General features: G+C 53.2%; 1 protein-coding gene across 1 annotated transcript in view; it reads left to right on the top strand.

Annotated features, from left to right (window-relative positions):
• The window catches only part of KLHL29 (kelch like family member 29), a 311,517-nt gene that overhangs the window by 245,013 nt on the left and 43,456 nt on the right, over positions 1 to 23,048 (top strand). Inside the window, exon 5 of the mRNA XM_004268078.4 lies at positions 605 to 1,117. Coding sequence (XP_004268126.1) covers positions 605 to 1,117 — 513 coding nt within the window. The remainder of the gene's footprint in view (positions 1 to 604; positions 1,118 to 23,048) is intronic.

The following is a 23,048-nucleotide window of genomic DNA, read 5'->3' as shown; positions in this document are numbered from 1 at the left end:
CAGGCTCTGGCCCTCTCCTTTTGCCCAGCAAACACCTACTATCTTCACAATCCAGATTTCTCCCCACCTTTCTCAGACAGTGATTCTCCAGAAAGGAAGGAAAAACACCCACATCTATGGAACATGTAACGCATGCCAGACATTCTGCTAATTTGGGGAGTTTTTGTCAAATACGTCTTCATCATTCAGTTCTTCCCAGGAGACCTATGAGGTGGGTGTTGCTAGTTCCATTTGACAGAAAGAAAGAATGAGTCTCAAAGATGATAAGCGACCTGCCTAGGGCTCTTAGGTAGTAAGCGGCAGAGCTAAGATGTGAATCCAGGTCTCTTGGAAGGTCTCTACTTTCTCCTCTCTACTTTGCTGCTTCTCAGCCTCTCCCTGGCAGGCTATGGTCCCCCCTCTGAGACCCCAAAGCCATGTTTATCTACTCCTAAAGCACTTATTTTGTGCCACTGTAACCACGGATTCTTAGTCCGTGAGCTCCCGGACACAGGCCTCTTGTTCACCTCTGTGACGCCGGCACTCGGCCCAGGGCCGGGGGCAGTCGGTGTTTGTTGAGTGAAGATGTAACTGGCGGGTGACATTTCTTCCATCTCCCTTGCAGGCACAGGGCCGTGGGTGACCACAGTGGCCGCCGGAAGCCAGTCTGCCCTGATCGCACACTCCTACGGAGTGGCCCAGCCTCCCACCTTCAGCCCGGCTGTGAACGTCCAGGCACCGGTCATTGGGGTGACCCCTTCACTGCCTCCCCACGTGGGGCCCCAGCTCCCGCTGATGCCAGGCCACTACTCACTCCCACAGCCGCCCTCTCAGCCGCTGAGCAGCGTGGTGGTCAACATGCCCGCCCAGGCCCTGTACGCCAGCCCGCAGCCCCTGGCTGTTTCCACGCTGCCCGGCGTCGGGCAGGTGGCCCGCCCAGGACCCACCACTGTGGGCAATGGCCACATGGCAGGGCCCCTGCTGCCTCCACCGCCGCCAGCCCAGCCGTCTGCCACTCTCCCCAGCGGTGCCCCTACCACCAATGGGCCCCCCACGTCAGACTCGGCCCATGGGCTGCAGATGCTACGGACCATTGGCGTGGGGAAGTATGAGTTCACCGATCCCGGGCACCCCAAAGGTAAGTCCTGCTGCCCACACGCTCCTGCGTGCCCGCATCTGTGCTTCCCTGTACGGTCACTACCACAGCGCGGACAGGAGTCTGGTTCCTGGCTTCCGTGCTCCCCAGCAGTCTCTCACTGGTTTCAATCCAGGCTCCCTGCCAAAGGCAGCCTGGCCGCAGCCCAAGGAGGCAGAGGGGAAGGTGGAGGGCAGGACAAGGAAGGCGGGGAAATGTGAGTGCGTAGGAAGCGGAGGGGAGGGGAGAGCCTGCAAAGTCCAGGGCCTTCCGCCTTCAGCCCGAGCCCTGGGCCATTCTCCCCTCCGACCCAAGGCCAGGCCACGTGCAGAATGAGCAGGCATCCTCTGCTCCTCTTAGGGCTTCCTTAGAACAGTCCCTTTGGGGGCCTTCTCCATTTCCACTAACGAGGACAGTCAGAACATGAGCTGTCTGTGTTCCCCGTCCCCACTCCGGAAAACATCTACTGCCATGCCGTGGGGTGAGAGCAGCTCAGGGGCATGAGGTAAGGCCCAGGAGCCACGCCCAGACCATCCTGAGCCAGGTGAATGTTGGTTCTGTGAGGTCCCATGGGTGGCTCTATGAGGCCCCAAGAAAGAGCACCTCTTGCCTTGGCCTTCGTTTAACCCCCCTTCCCCGAGCCCAGGGCAGTTTTCATTCAGGGGAGCTCCAAGGCAGATCCTCGAGAACAGAGCCAGGGGAAGGAGGACACCAGGATGTGGTTTTAGGTTGGGCGCCGGCCGGAGGGTCAGTGCAAAGGGCTCCAGCACACCAGCCTCACTCCTGACAACTGTCTGAGGGATCTGGCCAGCTGGGATGAGGAAGGGAGTAGGAGGCTGAGGCTGGTGGGGCTATCTGCCCCAGGCTTGTCTATCCCCTCCAGGTCCGGTCAGCCGGGCCTCTCCTCCCGCTGAATGGAGAGGGGGGCCAGCGAGCCCTGGATCTGGGTGCGGGAAAGAGGATACTTAACAGGTGGTCTGCCCTGCTGGGCATCCAGGCCTCCTTTGAAAGGGGAGTAGATGGTCTAGGAGGTGTGGATCTCAGGCATGACTTCTCAGCCTCCCTACTTACAACCACTTGAGATGGCAGAGTTGGGGGGTGGGGACACCTGCAAAGCAGAGTCTTAGCAGAGCAAGGACTCCAGCCAGCCACGCTCGTCCAGCCTGCTCTCTATCTTTATCCCTTCGAGCAACTTCCAGGCCTTGTCAAGCGTCCCAACACCACCAAAGCCATGTCTAGATCTCTGATGGGTTTAATTCCCAATCTGATTGTGCCCCTGACTGCCTTTGTTTGGGAAATCAACACTAGTTTTAAATGACAAAATTATAGAAAATTACATCTACATTTTGGTAAACTCTTGCTTTAAGATCTTTTTTTAAAAAAAAATTGACTAAATTGATTTTTGTTTGTTTGTTTGAATTGTTTTGGTTAAGCTCCGTCCCCCTTTAAACAAAAACTCACTCCCAGTTTATATGCCGCCAACTCTGACACACTGGGCACTAGGTGTCCCGGCTGCTCCTAAGGCTATGCCAAAGCCTGAGGCACTGGGTGGGCTTCCCTCTCCCCACCCCATCCCACTGCCGCATCCCAGGGGGCCTCCTGGGACTGAGCAAAGGTCTTGCTTACTTGTCAATGTCAGGCATGCACCTAGGAAAAGGTGTTGTTCTGTGTAAAAAGGTAACTGGCCCAGCCGGGGCTGCTCCCTGGTTTAGGGCTTAGCAAGGAGCTGGGATCCACCTCCTGGAAGCTGCCAGGCGTCGGCACATCTGATCGCTGTTAAGCATCTGAGTCCCTATGATCAAGAAGATGTAGGTGGTAGAGGCAGGTCCCTGCTGCGCCCCTGTTGGTGCTGGGCCTGCAGGCCCTTACAGAGCCACACCTGTAACATCATCAGACGGCGTGAACCATCCTCTATCGCGGGCCTGAGCCCACACACAGGAGGGGAGTAAAGAGGGGGCCGCTGGTGGGGTGTGCTCTTCCAGCCCCTATGGTGTATATTCAGCACCAGATGAGGGCCGGGGATGGTGTGGGCCTAGAAAGTGTTCACAGCCCCGCCTTCCGGTGACCTAGCTAGATTCCCCCAGCTCCAGCCGGTGACCCAGTGACCCACCCATCATGATGATTTTCATAGGTTTCCAGTGAGCTGGTTGTTTCCCCAGAAATTACATTGAACTTGCTTCTCTACTTATGGCCCTCATCGGCTGATTTATCCCCTTATATTTGCGGTGAAGAAAGACAATGAAGCATGCACACACAAATGCCTCCCAACTCAAGCCTGGGTGGGTTTTGTCTTTTTTTTTTTTTTTAGGTAATTTCTCCTTTCATTTCTAATCTTAAAAGCCTTTATTGCTAAAGCTATAATTTGTCTGTCAGATCTAATGTCAAACAACTGCATATTTTTTTAAATAAGAAACCTGAATTTTGAAACCAAACCTTTGAAACTTGCTATGTGAGATTCATCTTCCTGACAAGACCACGTGGGTTTGGATTTGGGTCACTTTTAATTTTGCCCCTAGGGATTTTACATCTCCGAAGCCCAATTGATTTCACACTCGGAAATGACAGGCAGCTGGCTCCGAGGGGGAACCTGGAGGCCCTGCGTGACAGCATCAACACTAGTCAGAAATCTACTTAAGAAAAAAAAAAAAAAGAACTTTCCTTTTCTCCTGTTCTCTGTTTGAAAGCTTGCCCAGCATTATAATAAGATCCACCATAGAACTCCTTGAGATCTAGCTCATTAAAGTCCCGTGATTTTTCGTACTATTGTTTGACATGACAACCTGGCCTCTGGCGGGGCTGAGTAATTATGAAGAGATCCCCTCCATGAAGAAAAGGTCTAGCCAGCCAGAAGGATGGGGCCACTGGTATTTTTAGACTTCATTAGTGCCCTGATTTTAAACTTCACATTTTGTTTCTTGTAATTATCTTCCCATCGACTGAGCTGAAATTTCAGTTGGGGCTCTGTTAGTCTGCCTTACCAAGAAAGGGCGCTGGGGCTTTCATTTAAAACTTAACCAGTTGAAAAATAAAGGTGATGTGGAAATGCTTTTTGATTTGCAATAGGTCAAGCAATTGTCTCTCACCTTTGACTAGAGAAGCCGGGCTTGCATGCAGCTCACTGTAATGAGTGTTATTTCAATGCAATGAGCACACACAGATTTTTCTTAAGAAACTTAAAAGATAAACCTTTCTTTCTCCAAGAACAGTTTGGGGGTGGGAGAAATCTGTAGGATTTCTTTTCTTTTTTTTTTTTTTAGATTATATATTGAAAGCTGATTAAAATAGATTTTATGTGTACAAAGTGATAAGAGGGGAACAAAGATTTAGTTCCACTTGAATCCTGTTATAAAATACCTGAGCCGTTGGTCTTGTTGCGTCGGAACCCCTGAGCTAATCCACGGGCGGAGCTGGTGGCCAGCATCAGACCTCGTGAGCCGTCGAAGTCCAGTGTCACTGCACTGGTACCACATGAGCCCAGCTGTGTGTCACAGCAGAGGTGCAGGCTGTTGATGTCATTCTTTCTAGCCCCTACCTTCTTCCACAAAGGATTTTTGGTGGCCAGGAGGGTGGCCAGAGACCCTCTAAAGCCCCAGACACTAGGCCTAGTGGTGAGCTGCAGAAAGGCTATTATATTTTCACCTGCATGTCAGGGAGAGAGAAGCCAGGATGCACCTGCTCCCTCTTGCTTCTGGACCGAAAAGCAAAGTCCAAGTTGACCAGAAGTGAAGAGGCTTGTCTCTTTTGACTTTAGATTTCACAGGCCCAGGGTGAGGGACCACGAGGATTCTCAGGGCTGGGGAGTCATGTGGTGGGGTGTGTGTAGCCCCTCCCAGTGGGTTTTGCATTTCCTCCTATCCCACCCTTGCCCCTGGACCTCCACCCTGCGGAACTCTGTCTGTCCTCATGCCACCTTCTGCTTGGACAGCAGCTGCCCTGGCCTCCACGAGTGGCAAAGACAAGATCTGGTAAAGATACTTTGAGACAGAGTGAACAGCTGTGTGACTGGGGCAAGTCTTCTGACCTCTCTGAGCCTTCCTTTCATCATCTTGAAAATGTGATGACAGTACCACCATCATCGGGCCTCGAGGAGGATTGAATGAGATCGTGGGCTTGACCGTACATGACACTATACCCACTTGACATCAAAACAGTTACTCCCGCCGACACAAGCCCCAGGTCCGGGGAGCTCAGCAGAGAGAGAAGCTGGTGAAGGGGCAGAAAGCAGGGGCCTCTCCCCAGTGCAGAGGAGACGGAAGAAGCCCAAGTTTGTTCACAGGGCTGGCAGCCACTGGTCAAGCTGCTTAATGGGAATGCCAGGTCCCTGTCCCTAAAAGGGAGTGGGATGAGTCACCTTCCTGGCTGGGGGATGCAGGACTGCTCCCCCCAGCCCCGGCAACCAGCACAGATCTCACCTCTCCCTGCGCCAGCCTCTGATGTGCCAGGGCACACTGCTCCCTCAGTAAACATTCTAGAAGAAGCTGGGGATGCATGATAACGCTGTTTGCCCACACGTGGTTAGCCCAGAGACACAAAATGTCCAAACCGAAATCATCTTGCCACAGAGCTGCTCTCCCTGTGTCTCTGTCTCAGAAATGACACCATGAATCCAGGCAGGAGTCCGGAGTCAAAGCCTGTGGTTGTCCTCGTGCCCGTATGCAGGGAGTCTGGAAACGCCTTTGCTTCTGCCTCCTCTGGACGGTCCTCTCCCTTCCATCCCCACCCCACGCCTCCTTTCAGGCCGCCATCACTCCAAGCCTGCATCACCAGACCCACAGTACAGCCCCTCCCATCCAGAGTCCATGCTGCAGCCAGAGTGGTCTTTCCAAAACACGGGTTCGGTCCTGTCACTCCCTGGTGAATGACTCCAACAGCCCCACCGCTCTCAGGACAGAACCCAGCCCTTGACATGGTGCTTCAGGATCCGGCTCCTGCCTGCCCCCCCGCTTCGGCTCTCACCCTTCTGCTTGCAGGCTGCCCTGTAGCCACTCCACGGCCTGGGTTCTCTCCTGTGCAGCTGTGCTCTGGCCGAGCGTCTGCAATACAGTTTGCCTGGCCCATTCTCCCAACTAGACTGCGAGCCCCTGGGTTGCGGGCAGGCACAGACTCCATCCCATTCCACCCCCGGTATCCAAGCCAGTGCCTGGCACTAAAGGATGCTCCAGAGGAGTTCGGGGATGAAGGCACAGAGCACTGGGCTGGGAATTATCCAGCGAGGTTCCCTGACTTCTCTCCAGCCACCTCCTCCCTTTGTGTGGTGAAAGCAGGTTAGTACTTGAGGGTCCGGGCATATAGGAAAGTCCGTGGGAGGCTTCATTCTGCAGCCTCATGGTCACTCCCCCCATACCTGTCCCACGCTTCTGGGAACATAAGTCCATCTATTTCAAAGTTCCTCCTGTAGCCAAGCAAAGTTCCTCCACCAAAATACTTACCCCTGAGCACATGGGATCTAAAACTCTGCTTCAGTTTCCTCATCTATATCAAGGGGATAACAATAGAATCTGCTTCTTACTGTTGCGAGGATTAAGCGAGTTATTTGACATAAAGCCCTTAGAAGAATGCCTAGTACTTTGTAATTACTATAAAGGTATTTGCTATGATTATTTTCATTCCTGGTACCAGAACCATCTTTCAGTGTCCATGGCCCTTCAGGGGCCCAGGGTAATGTGAAAAAGCCAAAAACCACTTTGCCTTCCAGAGCCTTAGGATGTTGTGCTAACATCATGATGTTCGAAGCACCTAGTTCCCGGAGGTCCACTTCGTACAAAAGAAAATTGCCTTCTCTCATCACATCATCTTACAATCCTCCAGCATCACAATCACAAGCAGAAGGAACCAGCCCATTGCTGGGAACTTCCCCCTAATTCCAGGAGCTATTTGTCTTGGGAGGGCTCCTCCTAACTACCCACAGGGGCTCTCAGCATCCTTTGACCTTCAGTTTGATATTGGGGTGCCAAGGATATTGCAGGGGTCCTCCTCCATGGCCATATCAATAGATGGGACAAATAGAATTATGTCACTCATGCAGACCAACCAACTAAGGCTGCAGGTGAAGAGGGGGTTAGGAGCATGCGGCTGGAAGCATGGAAAGTGGCCAGGAGCCCGGGTTCTGCACCAGAATGCTTGGGTAGAATGGAAACTCCACTACCCACTAACCCAGTGAACTTGGCTAGAAACCTGGTATCGCTAAGCCTCTAAGTTATCTGTAACATAGAGATAATAATAGCGCCGCCTTCTTAGATGTGCTGTAAGGATTTCATAATGTATGTAAAGTCTTAACACAGTGCCTGACACACAGTGTGCTCACAATAATGTTAGCTGTTGTTATTACTACCATTCCTGTAAATTCTAAAGAATCCTGGATCCTGGGGTTTTGGGGGGTGGGGGATACTGTCTGAAGCCCCTCTGGCTCGGAATCTCTGTTATTTTTAAAGCAGCATTGTTCAAACTAATCTCCCAGATCTGGCTGACGTAACACTCAACACAGATCTGGAGCCAAACCCCCAGTCCCACCATCACCCTAACTTTCCCCTTTCCAGCCCCCAAGCCAACACACACACACACTCTCCCCAGGAAGTAGGTGTCTCGGAGCCTATGGAATTTGAAAGTCTGCCTACACGAGGTCTTCCCTCCTCGCGTGGATGGTACCTGCCCCCAGCCTGCCTTGGAAGGCCCTCCTTCCCTTCACAGGGCTCTGTCCTCCAGGGGTTTGTTAATCATTAATTGGAGGGTTGTCCAGGGCTTAACAGTTTTGTTAACAGATCATTTGACAGTGAATGAACCAGGCAAGCGGAAAGATGCAGCAAAGCGGCTAGACCACCCAGAGATCGTGTCATGCCTGGAGCAGGAAGTGGCCCGTGAGCCCCAGCCTGTGTATGTCCCTCTCCGGACCCCACTGCTCAGCAGGGCACAGGCAGAGCAAGGCTCCCTGGGCCCTCTCCTCACTGAGCTGGGAGTGGCACATGGGCTTTCAGCCCCAAAGCTCCGCTGAGCAACTTCCAGGTCAGAAATCCCACTCCGGCCCTAACTATCTGACAGGCAGGGCCAGAGGAGTCCAGATGCCGACGGCAATGAGGGGGCTCTTCAAATGGGAGCAAAGGGAGGGAGCATTTCCTTTCCAGAGGTTTCAGGAAACGGTGCTGACCCACAGTAGGAAGCCAGTTGCCCTGGTCCCAAGCCCTGTCTTCTCTCAGGAGTGGTGGCCCAAGCAGACACCAGCAGGGATGACCACTAGGTTCTAGACCACTGACAGTCAGAAGCCACTGACAGGCTTGAGCCATGCTACCGCCCTCCGTGCTGCACCACCAGGCATTTATTGAGCAATTGATGTGTAGTATTAGGCACCTACTGTGTGCAGAGTCCACACTTGGCTTCTCCCAGGCAAAAGATGTGAGGCAGGGCCTCCCTGGTGGCGCAGTGGTTGAGAGTCCGCCTGCCGATGCAGGGGACGCGGGTTCGTGCCCTGGTCCGGGAGGATCCCGCATGCTGCAGAGCGGCTGGGCCTGTGAGCCATGGCCGCTGAGCCTGCGCGTCCGGAGCCTGTGCTCCGGAATGGGAGAGGCCACAACAGTGAGAGGCCCGCGTACCACAAAAAAAAAAAAAGAAAAAAAAGATGTGAGGCAGTGTGCCAGCTGCATGCCCCGTACAGGTCTCAGCTCCTACTGAAGGTGAGGCCCTGTGGTGATGCCCACGGTGTTCCAGACACCACGCCGAGCGCTGGGAGGGATGGAGGTCTCCCTGGAGGAGCCCGAACTCCACTTGAGGGGGCCGTTGGGGGTGGGGGCAGTAATAAGAGCTAAGGGGCTGGAAAAGAGAGGCCAGTGTGGACTGGGCCTCTAGAGGCAGTTAGAATGATGCAGAGGAGACAAGCAGAAGGCAGGTAGGACTGCAAATGCCAGATCTTAGGAAGGATGTTTGAGATAAGCGCCAGGGACCCAGACTTGTGACTTCTCTACCACAGAGTTACACGTACACGCTTCTACTCAAATGGTTCTCAGGGCTCGTCCTGATCAGAGACAGGTTCAGCTTGTGGTTTATACTGATTTATGCCTGTGAAGTCCATTCTCTGAACCCTTGACACATAAAGTCGAGACAGCCTGGGCTTTCCTCGGGCTGCCTGGCTCTTCTCTTTAGCCCCCCACACCCCCGTCAGTGATGGCGCTATAAGGACCCGGGATCTTGGGCGAGAGTCCATTTCCTCAGTGCCCAAGGCCATTCTGGTCTTACAAGGTGAAGATCCCTTGGTCTTCAGGGGCTTTCATCTGGGAAGGAAGCGCCTGGGGGCCATTAACCCCCAACTGGGGAATCGGTGCACACCCAGGGTCCAGGAAGTCTTGGTAAACCTTTCTCCCTCCTATCGTAACAGACATTAACGGCGAGTTTCCTGTTGCCTGATCACTATTCAAAGAGCCAGCACGTGCCTTCTTGCTAGGAAAGTCATGTCCCGTTGGGCTGACCCCTAGGGCTTTTCAGTTTTCGAGGCTGGGGATGAGTTTCAAGAGGAGGAGAGCTGGGCAGGTGTGACGCATCTGCTCCCGTCCCTGAGTGACGGGGAGGTAACAGTACACCAAACCATGACACCGTGGCACAAACCTGACTCAGACCATTCGGTTGAAAGTGCATTCCATTCAGGAGCACACTTACTATTCTAAAAATGTAAAAGGTAAAAATAATACAAGCACAGTAGGTAAGGAACACAGAGCATTGTGTAAATTGCTTGACGAAAACAATGGCCAAAAGGTTGCCATCTACTGAAATTGTTGTCATTGCCTGTTTTCTTAGTGTACCTCTCTTTAAAAATATACATCTTAGAGGGAAGCCCAAGCGTTTCCGGTGCAGCACCAAGAAAACGTTCTTCACTTTCTAGGTCTCCCCGCAGCCTTTTGGATGACCAAGCACAGCGCCGTGAACTGTCTGGTTTTGCCCACTGGCCTCTCAATGCCTTTTCGTCCCTTCTCCCAAGAGACCCCTCAATGTTGCATTGGCTCAGTGTCTCAGACCCAGGTCTACACACGTCCCAGGCAAATACATATTAGTTTTTTACCACCTTCTGCAGGACCAATTTCATGGGCTATATATTACTCAGCTCAGGCTGCCGTAACAGAATCCTGCAGACTGGGTGGCTTAAACAACAGAAATTAATTTTCTCACAGTTCTGAAAGGTGAAAGTGCAAGATCAGGGCGCCAGCAGGTTAGTTTCTGGTGAGGCCTCTCTCCTTGGCTTGTAGATGGCTATCTTCTCACTGTGTACACATGTGGCCTTTCCTGTGTGCGTGGGCTCCTGGAATCTCTTCTTATAAGGTCGTAATGGATGAGTCCCATCCCTATGCCCTCATTTAACCTTAATTACCTCCTTAAAGGCCCTGTCTCTAAATACAGTCACATTGAGGATGAGGCTTTCAACATAGCAATTTGGGCATGGGGGACACAATTCATTCTGTAACAGGCTATGCTCAGTCTTGTTGGCAAATGGAAACGGTAGCCCCTTACCACAGCACAGTTACTAGATAGTTACAATGTAACTATGGATATTTTCAATGGTTTATAGTTATCTGAACCTTTTCATAAACTTACTATCATCATTTTTACCAGTTTAACTTCAAGCTGCTCACCTATTCCCTGTTAAGTGAGCACTGTCTCTATTTTCCATTATTAGAATCATCCACATTTGGGGTTAACTTTTTAATTCCATAGAACCTTCATGCTGGGAGGGATCTCAGAGCCATCTAGTGGAAGCAGGAATCCGCCCTCCACCACTGGGGACTAAGCGGCGGCCACCCACAGCTAGACGGTTTATCCTGTTAAATGATCAAGAGATGTCTTCCTGTAACTTCCATGGTCCTGCCCTCTGGGGCCCTCAGAGCAAAGCTGGCCCCTGTTCTACATGACAGCCCTTCAGATTTGTGATGGTGGCAGAATTTCCTTTTCTACAAATATCTCCAGTGACCTCAACAGTTCATCCTACGGGTCCTTCGGTCCTTTACCACGCTGGCGTCCTCCCTGGTCATGCTCCAGTTTGTCAAAGGGCCTCTTAAAGGGACACCAGGCGACACGGGTCCTGAGTATCACACTGCAGAGAGTCTAACATTTCTGTAACGATCATGACTTATTTGTATAAAACACACATTCATACACACACAGGCACACACATACTCCAACTTCCAAATTAAGAGAAAAGAAAACAATCTCACAAAAGTCCTACTGTCCACTCCACTGGTCCTTTGGGGTCTCCTCCCTCCTCTTTCTCATCAGGCTTGGGATTGTTGGTCATTCCTCTGAACCCCCTTCATTCCTGCACCCTTTTGCCCCCAGTCTTGTCCATAGCAGCAAGTTTACCTTTCCACCGAGTTTTCAGACTTACTTCCTTTGGTGCCTAGGTGTTAAATGTATCTCAGCCCAGTCCACCGCAGCCCCACCTCCCAGCTGTGCTCTCCCAACAACTCCATACCCTCCCTTCCACCCGTCCCCTCCCTCCTCCACCACGATAGTGAATTTCAGAGTAGGCCATTACCTTAAAGCTCATTTAGAGACTGGCCCCCTCAGGTTACAAGTGGGGAAACTGAGGTTCAGAGGTGTCACTGAGATATCGCAAGAAACTGCCTCTAGCAAATTCCCTGTGAAACCTCCCCCATCCCCTAGGATCATCTGCTGCTAGGAGTTCTTCTTCCTAGAAGCTTCTCTCTCCCTGCAGACTGAACACCACATAGAGACAGGCCCAGTGAGCACTGTCCCATCCCTATGCCCTCATTTAACCTTAATTACCTCCTTAAAGGCCCTATCTCTAAATACAGTCACATTGAGGATGAGGCTTTCAACATAGCAATTTGGGCATGGGGGACACACTTGGCTGCACTTGGCCTGATCACCATGCCTCTCCAGGCCCTGCCCAGGGGACACACACTGCCAGGCCACTGTGATCAAAGCGGCACGGGCCACAGGAATGCTGTGCTCACCGGCAGCTCCACCAGGCCTGAATGGGAGGAAGAGAAGGAACAAGACACCCACACACTTAAAGGGGGGCCACGTCATAATAGCACCACAGGGGCAAGGCCCATGTTGGCCCTGGGAGTGACGGGGAGGAGACGCTGTCCAGCAAGGAGGGGGAAGGATGACAGGGAGAAACTCTGTAACTCGGGCTCCGGGCCCTCACCCCATCACCCCCATGGCTGGGGGCTTGTCCTGGAAATGCCTGCTTAGTGCTCCCCTGAGCAGAGTCCCACCCTCCAGGTCTCTACAAATATTAGGTGGTTTTGGTTTTTGTTTTTGAACTTGGGGTTCTGCTGATACACTGTGGTTATTTCAGTAAGTTGAGACCCATTTAAAGAGCCCAGCTCCTTCCTAGAAGCATGAACGCCTTTAGTGGTCAGCCACGCTTGTCCATTAGGGGCCAGAGCACCTTCGAGGACCAACACAGTGGCCCAGTTCACATGCCCAGGATGCCTTACACTTGCTCAAACCCCAGAACCTGTTGCCAAGGACCTCACAGGTCCCTAAGTTGGGGAACCGCCATGTGGTGATTCTGAAGGCTCCTGGACCATCTGGCCATTTGAACAGGCAGCTTTCAGAAATTCTCATTGATCCAAAAATAATTCCTATATTTTCGGTCTTTCTTCTATATGGAGACATTCATTACCTTCTTAGACTAACCAACAGTTATTTATGAGGCACGGTTTTTTTGGTGTGGGCAGTGACTCCAGACTTCCTAACTTAATGTCATTCGTCCCGGAAGGCAGGGGATGAGTAGACTTGTGGCCTCCCCCTGGGTGTTTGCAGTAATGACACCAACCCGGGCTGTAAGGCCGGCCCTGCTGCGTGGTCTCAGCCATTCCAGGGGGGCTGGTGGGCAACGCTGGTAGATGCAGCCTTCCAGAAGGGCACAGAGTGGGGAGTGGATGTTTCATTTTCATCATCTATTCACTCTGTATTTGTAATCCTTGCAGCTGTCCTGTGAGGCAGATTCATAGGTGGAAAGTCAAGGCCTGGGTATATAATCAAGGCCCAAGTATAAGTGGTAGAACGGGAAGGGAGTCATATCAAAACTGCGTGCCTCTGATGCCCACCCCTTTCCACCGCACCACAGCTTGAAGCCTCCGGTTGCAGCCTATATTGTCACTAGGCATGTTTGGGCTAAGGATGGGCAAGTCCCACAGTGGCTGTCTTATGTCCCCGAGAGTCATGCATCTGGTATTTCTCAATATAAATTGATGATTCTTGGGTTCTTTCCTCATCCCCAAAAGTGTCATGTGGATGAATGGGTGACTGGATGGCTGGACCTAATTCCCAAAGTTAATTACGGGGCACATCGGGCCCTTTCAGGAAGCCGAAGACAGGGCATTCACTGGCCACCACAGAAGCCGCTGGAGCTTGAAAGTCAAGCAGATCCCTTCCTGTCGCTACATCTCCCACACGTTATACAAAGTATTACCAGCGCAATAAAGTTAATGGAGCCCGTCATCCTACGAAAGAGCCAATTCCGTACAAAGATGATACATCCTTGAAGTTAATGAGGTCTATTAATTGAGCTTATGCCCTTTTAAATGAACGGAATTTTTGAAGTCCACCAAATAGCAGCACAACCATTTAGAAGTAGTTACTGACGCCTCATGTCGGTCACCAGTGGACGAGGAGCCACCAGGGCAGAGCTCTGGGAATTGGCTTCCCTCTGACATCTAGCACAGCCTTCCCCTCCTTGGGAGCTCAACAGATACGTCTGACCGACCATTCTTGCCTGAATCACCCCAATACAGCCACCGGGACTGGACAACGTATGGTACATAGCTCAAGGGAGAAAGTGATCAAACTGAACCGTGGGTCTCTGGAAGAGCATCCGCCCTGGCCCACAGCTTTTAGACCCTTTAGACCCAGCCCAGGATTAGTGTGGAGAGCTGCACAGAGCACAGGTAGAGGGCCACCCCTTCAGAAACAGCCACTGCACAGGTGGGTCTTGGGCTGGGCGGTCCTTGGGCTCAGGGAAGGTGAGCAGACACCATTCCCAGGAAGTACAGACCTGTAACTGGCCGAGCAGAAAGACAAGTTCTGGCTCAGACCGAACGGGGCCCGTCACGCCGTGGCCCCTGGGCCCCTGAATACTTACCGACGCTCTGCCTGATTTCAGCCTCCTCCCCAGCTAGCACCGCTCACAGTTGCTGCAGAGCACAAAGTGATACTTGTTGTGCCCACAGAACATCTGCTGAAGGCAAAACTTGTGTTTATAGCTCTTCACTTCAAAAGACTGGCCGTGTTATAAAAAGAAAGGGACCATCTGTCCCTCTCCTGGACCCCGGCGCCTCTTGGAAAAGATTTCTATGCAAGAAGGCAGTGAGAAGTCAACACTGACTTCAGGGAACTATTTTGAGGCCAGGAAAGAATGGTGCCTCCCCTCCGAGGGTAAGTCGAGGCGGCAGATGAAAGCTGGCTTTGTGGAGGCCAGGAGATGGAGGGCGCCACGGGAAGGAGGCGGGCAGCGGCCCCGCCGGGGCTGCCCAGATGCTCTGGCTGTGCCGAGGGCCGGCTGGGAGGACAGAGAGGTGTGAGGGCAGAAGGGGAAGGGCCGAGAGGCCCTGGGGCCCCAGGAGGAGGCAAGAAAAAGTCAACACCGGTTTGCTGCTGCGCAAAACCAGAAGTCATCCGTCTGCATCCATCCACCCCGGCTTGTCCAGCCTTTCTTAACCAAAAAGCCCTTTAGGACAGCATCCGTTTCTGCATCTTGGGGACCACCTTAGGCTCAATGATTCCCTCCCAGTGGCTGGTAATTGAGGCGTTCTTACAGGGCGCACGGGGGTCCGATCTGTCTGTGAGGCCTGCTGGGCGTTTGTCTGCCTTAAGCTCTTGGGCACCCACATGGAAAAGTCACAGGAGAGGCCAGGAGAGGCCGGGTGGGCGCTGCGGTGGAGCTAGGTGAGCACCAGGTGGGGCTGCAGAGGAGGGGTTCCCCGGCCTCCCGGCCACACTCTACCAGGCTGGGCCCCCACTAACCGAAACTCCCCAACGAGGCTCTTCCCTCCTGGTCTGCATGCTGGAAATTTCAGCTCATTGGTTCTGAAACAGTCCTGCTCCTTCTTCTTCCCTCCTCCCCACCCCAGGAAAAAGTTGGTTTCTACCAGATTCCAAGCAGATTCCAGAAAGCCTTGGTCTGTGAACCTCCAGCTTGAGGCTTATTTTGTTTCAAATCAAAACCTGCTTTCCTTCTTAGCTTCTGTCCATGGGGTGGACATGGGGGAAAGGAGCTGGAGATCAGAAGTGGGGTCCTCTGAGGACACCCCTTGTTCCCTTCCTGCTTGTCTCTGACAGGGCACCCCCGCCCCCGCCAGCTCATCCAGGGTGAATGAATTGAGAGCTTCCGCCTCCGCCCTGGGGAAGGTTCTCATGCAAGTTCTTAAATGCTCTGAATTCCCCGCACTTGGGTGCAGGCATTTAGATTCCAAGGACGAAGGCGGCTCCTGGAATAGCATATTCAAGGCTCCCAGAATCCTAAAAGGTCACACTCCTTTTATTCTTGCCTCTTTTCTTTTCTTTTTTGTTCTTACTGATTTCTTTGGGCACATAAGAAAACACAGTAGGCAAAGCCTGCTACTTCCATTGAAATAAAATATTCTGCAGTCAAACCACACACCATAAAGAAATAATTGCAGTCTGTATATATTGCTAATGGACATCTCTCAGCAATTCTCTGTCTCATAAGCTTTAAACACAGACATTAGTATAAATATGCAGAAATCCCCACTCGAGCAAATTACCCTGCATTTCTGAACAGAAGGAAGATTAACCATGTGCTGATATCTTTGAAGGAGCTCAGCAGAGCCGGGAAAATGCACTGGCCCTCTCTGGGAGCGAGCTGGGGACTCTGTGGGGTCTCGAGGACACTGCTGCAGGCCTGGCTGCAGCTCCTTTTCCCCAGAGCCCAGGCTCCCCTGGAGCACTGAGGAGGGGACGGGCTCCACACTGGCCGGATCAGCTCACCTGAGCTGCTTGGTCACCTGGGTGTCCTGCTTCTGGAGGCTTCCAGGCTCTGGCAGGTGCAGAAGCCAAGAGGCTGAAGATGCATTTTTTTCCCCCGGCCTCTCAGCTGCCAGACAGAAGCCCTCAGGGATCACCAGGCCTCTGAGGTAAAAGGCCCAGGAGGAGCCTGGGGAGGTTTGTAGAGGTGGCATCACCATTGGAACCAGGGCCCACAGGCCTCCCTTCCTCTGGCCTTCACACTTGGCCTCTCCTCCCCTCCCCCCTCCTCCCTCCCCTCCCCTGCTCACTTCCGCCGAGGGTCCCACAATCCCCGACAAAGGCCAGCACGGGGATAAGGGTCTCTGTCTTCCAGGGCTCAACAGCCTGTGCCACCGGAGCCGAACCCCAGCCTCAGCTTCGAGGGTCTGTGAGGAAGGCCCCTCCCTTTCAGAAATCACCCCTCACTCCTGGTCACCAGGGAAGATGCCCCATCAGCACAAGTTGCTAAGTCTGTGGGTGACAGGGTCTGACCTCCACTGACGGCTGATGTGGGGGTGGGGGGTGTCCTCAGCCCAGGCCACATGTCCTCTCTACAGATAGAGGCTAGGGACTTGGCTTTGCCTGGGCTGACAGCAGGGGAGGTGGGCCAGGTGGGAGGCCCACCTCAGGAACTGTGGGCCAGCCTTGCTGTGGGATGTAGGAGGTGAATTATGAGCTAGTCAGGAATCACCGCGGAGCCAGGGGAGCCTGGTGTGCAGAGGTCTTCTGGTTATTTATTTTGTGTTCGCCTGCCTTTCCCACAGCAGAACTGAACGCGGGCGGAGAGGAACATTTACAATCTGAGGCCGAGGATAGGGAGTTGGGCCTCTCAGAGCTGGAGCCATAGCCTCATGGCCTCACCTGTGGCAGTAAAGTCTGGACAGGACGGTCGGAGGGCCTGGGAGCAAGGCTGTCCTCAGCCTCAGGCCTCCCATGAGGCTGGGGTTCCTACAACCCCCGAGCCTTCAAGTCAGAACTCTGAGGCACCAGCCTCAGCCAGAAACAGAGGAGCTCAGGACCATCAGATCCTCTCCTCAGTTAACCCCGGCACGCGCAGACTTCACTCGCCCGGCTCACCAGCGAGCATCTTGATGGTCTATTTTCATGTCTGTCTTCCCCACTCGACTGTGAGTGACTTTAGATTTAGCAACTTTATGTGAAATGTTTAAAGATACCCTTTTCTCAAGACCCTTGCCTGCCACCTACCAGAAAACTGTCACAATAACTAAAGACATCTATGATGATGCTAGGTGAATGGCGCCCCCTGGAGGTGTGCCGTGTGCAACGTGAGCAGCCTGTTAGGAACTTACAGATGGTATTACCTCCCGTCACCCTTAGAAGGTGCTCTTCTGGGCATATTACTCCTGTTGACGCGTTTAACTCTTACAGCAACCTCTGAAGTGGGTGCTATTATGACTTATTTACAGATGAGGAAAGCTGGGCTCAGAAACATGAAGTAACTTCCCCATGTTAACCCAACTGCTCAGGGACAGAGCTGGGATGGAAACCCAGACTGTCTGGCCCCAGAGCCTTGCTCTTTGCCCCATATGCACTGTTATAGCCTCGGCACCTAATTCTGGATCTGGCCACGAGGATGCCCAGCGTGTGTTTTCTGGAACAACACAGAAGGGGCCTGGCTTCCAGCCTAGTCCAGCCTCCCCCGCCCTCCCCCGACCCCCGCACTGAATCTCTGCCTCCCCGTGTGAGAAATGAGGAGCTGGATGCAGAGTCTCAGAGGTTCAGGGACACGGAGACCCGATGGTAGCTGAGGCAGGTTGCCACGCAGCCAGGCCCAAGGAGGTGCCCAGACGTGGGCCCAAGCTGTGCTCAGGGCTGGGGAGCCCCAAACCTCCAGGAGGACTTCAGGCCTGTCGGCCGTTCTTCACCAGGGCCTTTCAACCTCAGCCCACCCGACCCTCCACACCCAGGCCCTCCTGCCCACCCCATCAGCCTCAGTGTGGTCTGTTTACCTCCCCCGCTCTGCTCTGTCACCCGTCCGTCAGGGCTCCCTGGGTGGCCATGCGGCCTCCTCCTCTCCCCCTGGCCCCAGGCCTGCCCCCTCACTGCTACTCTCCACTCCACAGTTAGAGCATCTCTAAAGTGCCCGTCTGAGCAGGCCCTGCCCTAGTCAAAACCCTTCGGTGGTCCTCACTTCTCACTAAGCTCCCTCCCCCGTCACTGGAGGCTGCTGCCCCTCCAGCCACCCCAGGTGTGGCTCTGGTCAGCCCCAGCTGCTGCCGCCTGCTGCCTCAGCCAGCACTGGCCCCATCTCTTCGGATTCATGCTGGGGCCTCCACCCGAGCTGAGGCAGCTTACCCTCCTTGGGGAAAGTCAGGTGTGATTTCAGCAGGGTTTCCCAGCAACCATCCCCAGAACACCTGTGGCTGCCAAACAGAAACCCGAGGGCCCTCCTGAGGAACTGTAGAAAACAGTATGTATGTGCCTGCCCGAGAGTTCCCAGGAGGGCAGAGGATTCCAGGAAAGTGGAGCATTCCGTCCCAACAAGAGCTGGTTCCTGCAGCCAAAAAGGGGAGAGGATCTCGGGTTACTGTCCCCCAGCCCTCAACCCCTGAGGCTCCAGCCCCCTGGGAATCCAGCTCCTCCCCGGGGGGCAGGTAGCACTAGGGCTGGAATGAGAGCTGCTGGTTGATCGGGGCATCCAGCCAGCCTCTGCCCTGGTCAGTCAATAGGAAGGAGAGAAGCCCAAGCTCTGAATGTCCTATACATCCAGGAGACGCCCCTGAGAAGTCTTCACCTGTACGGATGCACCTGCACACGTGTGCAAGGCCTCCGACCGCGTTCATCAGAGGGCCAGTCCTCCACCCTGCCAGGCTCTAATTGTGGCTGGGCTTGGAGTCCTCCTGGCACTGGAGCAGGGGGAGAGGGGAACATGGGTGTATAATCCCCATCCCAGGACTAGGTCATTTATCTGGAAGGATGTGGTCTTCCCCATCTGGGAGTAGAGACCCCACACACACACTGACCTTTGGCCTGGAAGGATCTCCAAAGAAACAACCTCCCCAGCAGGCTAGGAAGAAGGGCAGAGAGACAATGAGTCAGTGCAGCTTGAGGGTCAGAAAAGCCATTTGCTGGGAGCTCTGGGACCAACCGCAGCCAAAAGCATGAGTGAGGACGTCTGTCGGCCTGGCTGCGCTGCCCAGCCCTCAAGAGCCCGCTGAACCACACCAGCCCTTGAGAAGGAGGGACAGAGAGGTCAGCAAAGATCCTCTAGGATCTGTGCTCCGTGGGGGCAGGGCTGTGGGTCTGTTTCCTTCATTGCTGTATCCCCAGTACCTGGAACATGGTAGGTGCTCAATAAATATTTGTTGAATGTACAAGTGAATAGAATGCGTGAAGGAATGAACGACTGTAGCTGAAAGTGATCGATTATGCTCACAGTACTGAAGCATAAACCTTACCGCAGTGCCGTGGACACAGGGTGGGAATCTGGGGGGACGGGACAGCTTGAGTAAAGGCATTGAGGTGGCTCCAGCGTCAGGGTGTCTTTTAAGGCAGAAGTCATCCTGAAGAAAGTTGTCCTTTTTCAGTCACCTTCTATGATTTTATATAACTTAATTCAAATGTTCTGCCCTTTGTCACATTTTCTCTTGTCCACTTTGGCAGGGTTTAACCTTATTATCTTATTATGGCCCACTGCCCATAGGTAACTCACTCTCTGAGGGAGCCTTGCCTCGTGCAGGACCACGTCACGCTTCTGGGCAACGAGCAGAGTTTCTCCTGAGGGGTGGTTGTGCTCTCAGGGGCTTTGGCCATGTAGGCCTTGGCCATTTCTAGGGTTACCTGGGGGTAGTGCAGCTTCTGGTCTGTGGCCATTGAGTTCACCAGCACCACCTGGGGCCCCGGCCCCTCCCAATGGGTCCAGTCTGCTTTCCTTCCCTTCCTGAAGGTCTGAGGTCCCCTCACCACCTCAAGTCCAGAGCCCAGGCCCCCAGCTGACTCCAGATCCAAGGCCTGGGCTTCGCCTTGGCCCCTCCCATCCCACCCCAGGGGCCCCTAGCAAGGATCTTGCCCAGCAGGCCCACCAGCCAGCCCTCCAGCTTGCCTCCCCAGCCAGCTCTACCCAGCCTCCATCATCCACATTCCCCCCCTCTGTCTACAGCACGACCGTTCATGGTGCTCCTTGGACCCTGAGCCTCACCTTCCCAAATGACCCCTAAATCTCTCTAGGCCCCTGGGCAGGCCCTGCCCTGCCCCGAGAAAGCAGCTAGGAAAAGCAGGAAACAACAAACTATAGCAACTTAAAATTATAAATGCGGGGCTGCGAATTAAGCAGAGTTTGATTCAAATCTTGCTTCTGCCACTCAGTGGCCAGGGACTCTCTCTGAACCCTATTTTTCTCATCTGTGAAATGGGGACCTTCAGCCATAGAGTTGCTGGGAGAATAAAAAGCGATAATGTAATCCGTGCCTCTCAGCGGGGTAGCAGGAAGCATGCACGCTGGGGGCTTTTCAAAGCGCGGGTGCTTCCTCCCCTCCCCTCAACGAGATGAAGCCGGTGGGGGCGGGGTGGCCATTGGGTATATATGACTTAAGGAATCAGTAAGATGGCTGAGGGTGGCAGATGTAAAGTGCCTCTAGACCCAGTAACTGACACGTGGTAAACAACCCAGAAGGGCGCTAGCTTTGGGTTTTAAGGTTGGGTTCCTACTCCTCGCCGGCCGTGAAGCCCAGCACAACACCCAGACCCAGCCGGTCGCTCTGACTGGGGTACAGGTGCCCGCGCGCGGACTTGGGCGCGCCGCCTCCGGGAGAGGGGAGGACCCACCCCCAGTGACGTAGCCGGGCCCGCCCCCCGCACGTGCCTCCGGGGAGGGAGGGACCACGGGAGGTTCCCGGGCTCCCGGGGCGGTCGCGCGTCTGCAAACGCCTATTTGCATATGCGCAGGCTGGATATTTATAACTTCTCTTTAGCGAGTTCCAAATTATTGATGTCTTCAAGTGACTTTAATCGGAGGCTTCTTTTCTTCAAATGGGCTTTTGATTTCCGGAATGATATTATACATGGCTGTAAGCTATTGACTGAGCGATCGCCGTTGTGTTCTCAATGTGCTGATGCTGAAAATCTGCGATATAAATAAACTTCCTCTGGTAGAATCATTATAAAGCACAAGCAGCAGAAATTTATGGAAAGAACAGATTAAATGCTTAGACTTAAATTCTTCAGTGTGCTGCTTGCCCTAAACTGCTGTGTCTGGAGTTTGGGCTGCTGATTCAGGTGGAAAAAATCAAACGGACACATCGCTTGTCGGTGCATTTTTACTATGATCTATAGTGTTGCCAAAAGAGAAAGCTCAAAAGCTGCCATTGATAATCCTGGTTAAAACTGGGAGCATAAATTATTAAGACCTGTAGTTTCTTTTCGGAGTGGTTGGGGATTGGGGCGTGCAGCACAGTAAAGAAATATAACATCAATATGTACTTATACATTGTAATGTGGGACATTTTTATGCCCATAATAAAACATTCCACCTACAACTATGTTTATGAAAGCAACAGATAGGAGATCCATAATGCCACTTAATAGAGTTAATCACCTCCCATCGGAACGGTTTAAAAGGCTTTTTATTGCATGTTGAAAAGCTCTGACCATAATTAATTCTCCACACACTGTCAGGTGCCAATCAGAGGGCTGGAGACAGCGAAGGGAACTTTCTAGCACACTGGTGCTGGGAGGGTTCTCAGAAGTGGGTCCAGTTGTCTGAACTTCAGGTGTTTAAATTGATAATCTAGCCTCTGTGTTAAACTGGGCTCTGGCTGGGGCTTGAAGTTCTAGATTTTAAGCTCTGGGCTCTAGATGTAAATTCTCAGTTTGCTCTAGGTCCTGGGCTCTGGACCAGTTCTACCCTCTTAACTCTAGACCCTGGATGACCCACTCTGGGTCCCTGGGACCTGAGTGAGATGATCCCACAGCACATCTGTACGGAGAGAGCCAAGAGAAGGGAACGGATGCTTCCTAACAGTCCTGGTTTAGTTGGCTGTCAGCTTGGTGGATCAGGTTGTCCACAGAAATTTGTGCTGTTTGCCCTCCCTTCACCTCTGACCATTCCAGCCAGTTTTCAACAGAGAGGAGGGAAGCCACGGTTGGCCTGCCCTAGGGTCAGCGTATGGGTGAAGGCTGGTCCCTCAAGACAACAGCCTGCCATGGAACAGACCCAGTCTCATTGGCCAGGCCCACAGCCAACCAGCCACGGAGGCTCCGGAGCTAATCTCTCCCCATTTCCTCCAAAGGAGATGGCTTTATCTCCTTTGTCCCTTATCACACAGTCACTGAATGACTGGAACCACAGGGAATCTCCCTAACGGCCCAGAAAAGCTGAGGAGGTGAAGGATTAGCCCGAAATAATTAAAGAACAAAATCGCCCTTTACAAGCTCAGTTCCAGCCAGCAAGAGTGAAGCAGGCAGCAGGGAGACAGTGCTCTCCGATGGGGGCGGCGGCGGCATAGGGGGTCTCTCAGGTGCCCAGGCAGCAACTCCGCGGAGGCTGGGAGCTGAGCTGAAGCCAGCTGGTACTCTAGCAGAGATTTTTCCGAGTGTGAAAGCTCTTTTTTCTCTTGGATGGTTGGACCACCAAGAACTAAGAGTGGCCCCTGAGGGCAGCAAGTGGAGGGTGGATGAGCAGGAAGGCTGAGCTCTGTCTCCCAACACGGCCTGGCAGACTTCTCTTCGCTGGACTGACCTCCCAGGGCACATAAGAGCTTGGTGGGTAGGTTGTCACCAGAGGCTCAGAGGCTTTTGTCCTTGCTGGGGAGGTCGTCGTAAGAGCTCTGTGTTAGACAGAATCATACCTGAATGGACTTCTGGCACCCCACTGGAACACCAGTCACTGGGTTTCCATCACGGCCTGGAAGGATTGACACCCCTCTGCCACCTCCCTACCACCAGCACCACCCGAAGCGAGAACTGTGCTCAGGTGAATTGGCCTTTCAGCTCGGAGGCTTTT

The sequence above is a fragment of the Orcinus orca genome, chromosome 13, assembly GCF_937001465.1.
Source record: "Orcinus orca chromosome 13, mOrcOrc1.1, whole genome shotgun sequence".
NCBI classification, from domain to species: domain Eukaryota; kingdom Metazoa; phylum Chordata; class Mammalia; order Artiodactyla; family Delphinidae; genus Orcinus; species Orcinus orca.
Note: the sequence above shows the minus strand (reverse complement) of the source record. Positions and strands in the feature narration are given on the sequence as shown.